Here is a 10,000-nt window from a genome sequence, read left to right on the forward strand (position 1 = left end):
TTATGTCCTCGTAAAGATACTCGATACTCGACCCTACTAAAATTAACTATACCTCCAGACGAGTTCTCTTACTCTCATTCCTTTCCTTTTGCTCTCCTCTCCAATCCTCCCCTCTCATTTCCCCTTTCTTTTTCTTCTTCTTCTTATTCTTCTTTTATTAACAAAGATTTTTAATAAAATTCTGAACGCGTTATCGACGAGTAATTATTTCATTAATTAGTTTACGCGGGAAAAGAAAATTTCAAGGTATTTCAAACGTTATCAGATAAATTTATCTACTGCTCTTTCTCCCTCTTTCTCTCTTTCTCTCTCTTTCTCTTTATATATATATATATATATATATATATATATATCCTTTTTTACGTACGTAAAATATTCGAGTAGTATCGATGACGATTAGGATCGTATAATGTACGTGGTAATATTAGAAAATATAGAAAACAAGAGAAAAAGAGAGAAACATATTATCAAAGTACACTACTCTTTAATGTATACTTTCTCTTTTGAATGTCGATCTACACTTACAGTTAATAGTATCATAAATCTTTGAGATTGTCTTCGTGAAAGAATATTTAAAAAATTTTTCTAACTTCTCATACACATACATACATACATACATACATATATATACAAACACACATCCATATATGCATACATACATACATACACATACACATATGTACATATATGTGCGTATAAAATTCCATAAGTATAATATAAGAGAAAATCAATGATGATGCGTGACTCACGAATATCCACAGATTCCCGGCGGAAATCGTTGCGGTGGATGTAAGCGGAAGAGGGTTCGAAAGGATGTCAATGAGAAGAAGATCCTTGCTGTCTGGTCCGGAGATTCAACAACAAGAGACAAACGTTAAAAGACGATCGAGACCACGAAGGCCAAGGGGAAAGAGACGAAATACGATCGCTGGTACCGATCAAAAGGAAATTCGTCAAGCTATCGGAGGGTAAGAGATTCCTTCTTTCAAACTAGACGTTGACATCGAATCTCGATCGATATTTCGATATGGTGAAGTTAGTCGAGGAGATACTGACGCATAGCATCGCTTTATTCAGACGCTACTGGTCGGTTCGCATGTCTCAGCGTAACGCGGTAAGAATAAGGTGAAAAAAATGTGTTTGATGCTTAAAACGAATGATACGGATTTAATTATGTTTTTTTATCCTCGGATAAATAATTTTATATGCCTACATTAAATTTATCCTTTATTTTATTCCTTTACGACGATAAAGTTCACGACGTGAAAGATCATGCATGTCTTTTTGAAAGTATCATTATGTAATAACATTGCAATCACGTATGATCGAGACAAGATCACACTAATCACATTAATCGATATCTTACGATCATCCAAACATAAATGTTAGCATGATAAAGATTCTTATTAAGTATATATGTACAAGCGTGCGCGCGCGCGCGCGTGTGTGTGTGTGTGTGTGTATGTTTGTAGTTAATTTCGTGAGAAGAACGCACGATAGATCTTTCTAAAAAGGATAGGTTTTTTCCTAACATTCCTTCTACGTGTTCAGAGAAACGACGGGAGACGAGCCGGAAGAAGCAATGCCTAGCACAACACCGAGGGCTCATCGTTCGGCTAGTACCGACATACTTGGTTCGTCGAAGAAGGATACATCGACGGAAAAGAAGTCCCATTTCAATACTTTGAAGGCTTGGGGAATGTCCAGGCTAAAGTCGATCGGTCAAAATAAATCAGGTGCGCAACAACAACAACAACAACAACAACAACAACAGCAACAGCAACAACAGCAACAGGAAACGAGCGAATCGAACGCAAACAGATCTGAGCAGGGTCAAAGCCAATCGAGATCGTCGCCGGCGGACGAAACGAATATTTACGAGACTGTTAACAACAGACGTAAAAAGGACAAGTCTCACCATCAAAGGAAACCAAGCTCGTCAAGTTCAAGCGGTAAGAGTACATCGTCGATTCCTGTATCGATCCCTACGTCGATTCCAGTATCGATCCCGTCGAGTACTGAGAGACAGGGTAGCGTTAAGTTGCGCGAAAGCGCGGCACAAAGGAGAGAAAGACGGAAAGGTACTAGCCGCGATGACGCACCTCATTCCAGTTCAGGAAATTGGAGCGCATCTTCGGAAAGTGGTAGAGCTAGTATCGGAAGCGAGACTACAACGACGACTCATCAACCGAGGTAAACTGTCTTACTAAAATTATTTTTACTATCCATTTTTTTCTTTCTCTTTATATATATATACGTCTCAATGTACCACCTTAATAAATGCACGATTACGATCATTTGTTAAAATTTAAACAGATCGACGACCACAGCGTCGATTGGTACATCCTCGACTTCGTTGAGCCACGCGAGACGTCTCAAAGGAAGAGACACTTCGGCTTCCTCTTCGGTCACTTCGGAGGGCACCTTAACTCCCGACATCATACAGGATATATCAGTAGTACCGTTTTCGGACGACGGCGAGACATCGTCCGTATATTCCTGCGATACCGAAGGTTATTACACTTCCTTCCACGTCGATTCTGGATTAAAAACATTAAGAGAAGAAGAACCTCTTCCTCAAAGTCCGCTCACGAAATCGAACGGAGTTGGTTCCGATCCAACCTCGCCGATCATCGAGAACGAGTACGAATTGTTCGGCCGAGGATCAACTTCGACGACCACGAGCTCAGCTGGTACCGTTTGTACGGCCCTGTTGGCACCACCACCGCCGGAAAGAAAATCCAGTTTAACAGTAGTCGCTATGGTGAATAATGAAATTTTTTTTCAGAATTAATCCATGCTAAATTTTTTTTTCTTTTCTTTCTTTTTTTTTTTCCTTAATTAAAAATATTCCCTTCATATTTATTATTATCGTTTTATTATCTTTAGGTCCATGGAGAAAATCAAAACGGTGGCGAGTCACCGGACAGTGGTCACAACACTTCCTCCTCGCCGGTCGAGTCAGCCTCGAGTCCAGCCTGCACCGGAAGATCCTGTTCGGAATTCGAGTACTCCGAATCGAGCGATCTCGAGGGTTGCGAGAGGATCGAGAGAATTCGTTCGAAAACCGCGATCAATTCGAGTCGGATACCATCTATGTGCGTTATAACTCCGCCCTGTTCCGACGACGAACACGTCAAAGACGTTGATCCGTCGGAAAAAAAGCATCAAGTTCGAAATAAAAACGACGTTCAAGCCGCAGGATCGGTATTGATGTCTGCCACTGTTGGAACCTCCAAAATGGAAGTGATCAATGGACAGGATAAGAATCTTTACGCTACCGTCCAACATGTAATACCGTCTTCCACTAATAACAATAGCAACGACAACAACGGCAACTCTGACAGACCTATTACGAACAATCATCAATCGTCACAAATTAAAATCAGCCCGTTGAGCGGTGTTTTGGGTAAACTTCGTGGCGTACTTCCAGGTAGGAAGCACGTTTCGAAAAACGTGGTTCATGGTCTTACGAACGTGGACTCCGGCGACTATGTTACGATAGCCGACGTGAGGAACAATAATGACAAACGACCGGAATCAGAATCATCATCCAGCACGACCTCTTTGGCCCGTTCGCCTACCACTTACGCGAATTCCGATATATTTAAGAGAGACGCCGAATATGTCTGTCTGAGCGAATTGCCGAAGAAACCGGACTCGTCCTTGGAAAGGAAGAGACAGGGCGCTAGAGTTACTTTAGATTCCGAAGGCAAAGTCGTTTATTCATCGGACAGTCTCAAGAGAAGAAAAGGGGCACACACGACCTTCAATCCAGGTAAGATCTTTAGATATTGTAAGACGTTACATTTGTTTAAAGAGAATAAATATTAATGAAAGAAAATGAATACACCGTATACGTAGGTCCATTCGTAAGAGAAGGAATATCACCTAACCCATCACCCTTATTACGTCGAGCAACTCCAAACGTACGAGCGGTTACAAAAAGTCAGGACACCGTCGACAGCAGCGAAAAAAAAATACCGTCTCCTGCGACATCACCTACCCCGTCACCTACGTCACCTACGTCGCCACCTACGTCACCGCAATTGGGTAAACTCATTATTCGGGCGGCGAAGAGCCCGGACAGAGCCCCGAGTCCCGACTACGTGAGGACACCCGCGACCGTGGTGGGTCCAAAGAGTCCCACAAGTCCTCACAGACAAGTACGGGGAGCGTACGTCAACGTGCAGGCTGGCGACGAAGGTAAGACGACCGCGAACCCGAACGAGATCGTTGTTAAGCCTATGGAAATATCACGGAATCGATGCGACGATGACGCGAAACCTTCTTTTACAACAAAGAATTCTTTGCCTATTGGAAAGAGTAATCTAAATACCATTTTGTTATCATCTAACTTTAATTCCACCAGAACAAATTATCTGGATGATAATCATCCTGTCGAACTAAATAACATCGAGACGATGAATCATCAAGTACAATCGAACATACATGATTCAGCTAACGTCGATATGGTCGACATAACAAATTCACAATTGAATTTAGATAAACCCTCATCTTTCTATCCAAAGATCTTAAAACCAAGTGGTAACACGCCAAAATTAAGTAGAAAATTATTGATATCCGACTTCGATACTCCTAACTTTTGTAAAAAAATTCTTGGTCAAAACGAAATAGAAAATAGTATAGAATTCGATCGTATTATAAATGATGAACAATCATTGTCAACGTTCTTTCATACGACGAACGATAATAACTCGATGAGTAAAGATTCTCTCGTAGAATATACGGACAACAATTCCGAATCAAATTCTGATTCGAATTCGACAAAAAGAGGAAACCGTGATGATAGGATAGATCGAAAAATAAAACGTAGCGAGAGTTATCGAATGGCTAACAGTCCTATAATGTTCATCAAAAAATTTTCCAGCGGTACCGAGAAATCCTCAAAGATATTCCGCACTCCTTCCGAGGAATTGCAAGAGGAATTGCTTAAGGAAAGGATAAATTATCCTGAAACGGTATCTAGTCCAGAACCACCGATTGAGCCAAACGTTAATTATGGAAACGGAAATTTAAAGATCACGATGCCAATCGTAATACCTAGTAGTCCAAGACCAAGAGCTTTGGATCTACAGCCTGTCAAAGTTCTCGAATATTCTGGCAACGACACTGAAATTTGGTAGAAACAAAAAAAAAAAAAAAAAAGAAAAAAAGAAAAAGAAAAAGGAAACAAAAAAAAAAAAGAAATCAATAAACCATTTCACATATCCATTTCTATTGTCAAGATAAATATATCATTTTAAGGATTAAACAGATATTATAGAATTTGTTCGAAATTATTCGATTCTTGGACACCGTATATCGTCTAATAAAGACTAATGGCTCAAGGACCAATTAGATATCGTAATTGGCGCGGAAAGTTGCATTCGAAGTCATGGGCTTTATCTCGGAATTGGCGTTATGCAAAGAAAGAGGAAGTGTCGGCCAACGAGTGTCATTGTCTCGAGACATATAGGGGCATACGCTAAACGAACCGTTCGACGGTCAAGATAACAAGATCTAACGATTCTCTCTCTTTTTCTTTCTCTCTCTCTCTCTCTCTCTCTCTCTCTCTCTCTCTCTCTCTCTCTCTCTCTCTCTCTCTCTCTATCTGTCTCTCTCTCTTTCTAATGCCTAGCGGCAAAGAGTGATATGGCAGAAACCATTGCGTTTGTTCTATCTAACACGTCCGAGCTTGGCCAGCTGCAAGCTGGACTCATATTTAATGTTTCAGAGAAAGATAAATGTCATTTTCTATCGGTATGTTCATTGTTCAGTTCATGGAATATTTTAGAGTTCAATAGTTTCATCGATAAACTATTTAGAGACAAACATCCCCAACGAAGAATACTCGTTGTAAGATTAAAAGATAAGTTTTATCTCAAGTTTTCGAGTTTACTTTCGATTTATCTTCGTTAATATGTACTTAGAACGAATATACTTTTTCTTCTGAATTTTACGCGATTTTCTTACGGTATAAGCTCACACGTTAATCGTGAGATTTGCGATCAAGGACACGTTCAAGTAAATATCAAGAATCTTTTGGTATATATTGACTTTTTTTTTTTCTTTGTCGCATCGTCGTTTACTTATCAACAGATAACTTGTTGATAGTAAATCATTTAAGCGCAGAATATTTGCGTAATTTGGAAAAAAAAAAAAATAAATATAATAAATAAATAAATAAATAAATAAATAAGAAGATTGTAATGGCAATTAACGTTTCGGAATACGTATCTTTTTCTTCTTTTTCTTTTTTCTTTTATTTTTTTTTTTTTTTTTTTTTCGTTTCCCTTTTCTTTTTACGCGTTCTTCTTGAAAAGATCATCAGTTCAATGGGTCGAATAGAAAATTTTCCGCTATGTCCTGATGGTATGCGAAGGAGGGTTAAATCTCTCGGGGTCTCGATAAACTGGAAAACTCCAGGGAGCCCCCAATGAAGAAGCTTCACTTTGTTAGCCCTTATCGGAGTCATTAGCCGCTGGCTCAATAGCCAACGGAGTTGCATCAGACACGCGATGTTTATCCCACTTGATAATACCAGAAGATTCCGATAAACAAAAAATCCCTCCCGCTCGTCGTAAATAGAAATACTTTCTTGAAGTGGCTGACGCGGCTCCAGTTCGCTTTAAACCGATTAACCCTCATGATTCGTGCAACAGTGTTCTTTCAGGAGTGACCGTTTCTGATAGAACCAACACGTCGTCTAATATAATAAGCAATATTCGATCGTAAATTTTATAACAAATTTTAATAATGAAACGAGTTAAAATACAATCGAATAATCTTAACGTTAATACAATCTTGAAAGAATATTCGAGAAATTTTAACGATAAAGAAATAAGATCGATGATAATCGTTAAACGTTCAAATAGAATCGAATTGAATAAATCAATGTGACTCGTAACTCGAAAGTAATATTTTTATTGTTTCCCGTCAAAGAGGAAATTTAAATATTTCGCGGGCAATACAATGATAAGACGATATCAGTGGATAAACGAGAGGAGAAAACTTTGTCGCTAGACAACCAGCCGCCAGTCACGATAATCTAACTCGCTTGCTCGCTCGTTCGTTCGTTCGTTCTCTGTTACCAAACGCGACCAGCTGCTACTTTTTAAACGACCGTTCGACCGACGATCAGTCTTTCACGAACGATTCAACATGCTGGCGAGACATTTGTTATTCATTGCCACTAGACGACCACGTAAGTCATTTTCATCAACATTATTATCATCCTAATTATTGCGAAGACGTCATCATTTTTCGACACGACATTCGATTTATTTCTTTCGTCTTTCTAGTTTCTCACGTAGCTACCTCCTTTGTTTCTCTTTCTGACAACAACAGCGCGGTATGACTAATCGACCACTTTTTCTCTGACCCTTCTTCTTTATGACGTCAGATCAGACGAAATCATTGGACATAGCGACAAAAAAAAAAAAAAAAAGAAAAAAAAACAAACAAACAAAAAAAAAAGGGAGAAAGAAAAAGAAGAAAAAAAGAAACAAAAGAAACAAACAAAACATATTCTCCTTATTCTTGTTCTTACATTTTTCTTATTATAAACTTCTATTCGGTAATTATATCTATTGTTTAAATTAACGCGAAACGGTGTGGTAGAACGTCTTAATAATAATGGGATTATACGTCTTATAAATTCTATCGGATTGACGACATAGAATTTTTTAATACATAGTAAACCTAATCTCGCGGCAGTTAATCTACAAGATAGATAAACGATGCATAATAGTGCTTAGTGTTTCATAACTCTTTCTCTCTCTTTCTCTTTATATATACATATATATACATATATATGACATATAGAAAAATCATTGAAGGAAAGAAAATGCAAAGATCTTTAATATTTATAAATTTTCATTGGTAATCGTAAAGAATGATATAAAATTCATAAGAATAACATATGACAATATTATTGAAAATTTCTTATTCGTGGTCTTATAAGAGATATAAATAGATTAGGTGCACTGGTGGCACCTTTGATAAGGAGCAAAAGTTATCGATACAAAGTTCCAATTCTTTCGCGATTTTATATGATCCCTGTGTTATGAAACGAGACAATTTCAAAGAGAATCTTCGTTATTATTATAAATAATCGAGAGAAAATAAAAACGATTCTTTTCTCTCGTCGACAACTATTACTACTACTGTTACTATTACTACTATTATTATTACTATTACTATCTTCTACGAAATACTAACTTCATTCGTAGATTCCAAGCGGATCGTCGAACTCACTTTCCGGAACGTTTTCCTCTTGCTCTTTGTATCTCTCTCTCTCTCTCTCTCTCTCTCTCTCTCTCTTTCTCTTTCTCTCTCTTTCTCTCTCTCGTTACGATGGTATCTTCTACTAACTGACATGAGAGGAAGGAGAAAGACTCGCATAATTTTATTCCTTTTCGTATAGCTATATTCGTTTATGCATAAGCTTTCTTCGTACTTACACGTACCGCTTCAAATGTACCACCAACCAATAGGCATATCTTCTACCCAAACCGTATTGCCACGAAGCGTCGTAAATTCTTAATTTCAATGGATATTCAATATACGGAGAAAACGCGATGTGAGTGGAACTATGCAGATTCGCAACGCAAATGTCTTGGCATAGAAGAATATTTCTTTTCTTTTTTTTTGTTGTTGTTTTTTTTTTTTATTTTTTATTTTTTATTTCTTTGTTTTTTTCTCTTTTCGCAAGAATATTTTCTCTCTTTTTTTTCTTTCTTTCTTTCTTTCTTCTCTCTCTCTCTCTCTCTCTCTCTCTCTCTCTCTCTCTCTTTTGAAGAATAGAAACAAAAACAAAAGTAAAAAAATAAAGAAAAAAAGAAAAAGCGGAGGACATTCCTCCAACATGAACAGCGTAGTCGTATACAGTTTTGAATATACGAATGATGCATACATTGTGGTAATTCAATTACGAAATTAGTCGTTTCAAAGCGCATCTGTTTCTATCGCAAAGATCTTCTTCCCTTGTTCTCTTTTTTCTCTCTTTTTTTTTTTATCTTTCCTTTTTTTTTTCTTCTTCTTCTTTTCTTTTACTTAAACGGATCACGGTCTTATCGGGGAAAAAATGTCTCGCTATGTCAAAGGACACGACAAAATTTATGGTCGTTGAAGGTTTATCGGATTTTTATTAATTGAATGAAATTCGACCTGATTCTTGTCAAATCAAATTTTAATGCGTTCTCCTTGATTACCCTAATTTCTTTCTTTCTTTCTCTCTCTCTCTCTCTCTCTCTCTCTCTCTCTCTCTCTCTCTCTCTCTCTCTCTTTTTTTTTCTATTTATCTAACTCCTGTTAATTAATCCAATTTTCATCAATGATTTATCAAGTCTGTTTATGCGAATGATTAGCTCGCTTATCACATTACGAATTATATTTTCGTAACGTCGCCCGAATGTCTGGTCGTATGTTTGCAAAACAGAAGGAGTACAAGGAGCACTCGTATAATCGCGCGCGCGCGCCTGTGTATGTGTGCGTGTATGTATGTGTATTACGTGAAACACATTGCTGAATAACTATATTAATCGAAACACGTCGATCACGTGTTTCCTTTTTAACACATACACAGGGGGACATACATACGCACACGTACACATGCATGGATTAAAACGAAATAATAAATATTAAGAGAGAAAATGAACGGAACTTTATGGAATTCGATGGAAATGCAAGGAACGCATATCCATCGTAAAAGTATGTGTATTTAATTTTTATAATTTCCTTTCTTCATCGTACATAGAGCATCACAGTACATTACGTACATACTACACATACATCTTTGATAACATAATTCGAGGGCATTGAAAGATTTATCGTAAAATTATGAAACTTACGTATATTATCCCGTTTAGATTAATCGATTCACAATAAAATCTAACAATGTTTATGTATATTTGAATTTAAATTTCATTCGAGATAATTTAAATCTTGATAATTTTACTTGATACACTTGATACACTTATATGCGTATATATTTTGT

General features: G+C 37.5%; 1 protein-coding gene across 6 annotated transcripts in view; it reads left to right on the forward strand.

The window, feature by feature from the left end:
* Positions 1-10,000, forward strand: part of LOC124949855 — an 85,045-nt gene that overhangs the window by 66,442 nt on the left and 8,603 nt on the right. For all 6 annotated transcript variants that reach the window (XM_047495600.1, XM_047495601.1, XM_047495604.1 and 3 more), the window contains 5 exons: positions 762-968; positions 1,552-2,193; positions 2,317-2,764; positions 2,890-3,778; positions 3,865-4,206. In XM_047495600.1, coding sequence (XP_047351556.1) covers positions 762-968; positions 1,552-2,193; positions 2,317-2,764; positions 2,890-3,778; positions 3,865-4,206 — 2,528 coding nt within the window. The remainder of the gene's footprint in view (positions 1-761; positions 969-1,551; positions 2,194-2,316; positions 2,765-2,889; positions 3,779-3,864; positions 4,207-10,000) is intronic.

Source organism: Vespa velutina, chromosome 6, assembly GCF_912470025.1.
Source record: "Vespa velutina chromosome 6, iVesVel2.1, whole genome shotgun sequence".
Taxonomy (NCBI): domain Eukaryota; kingdom Metazoa; phylum Arthropoda; class Insecta; order Hymenoptera; family Vespidae; genus Vespa; species Vespa velutina.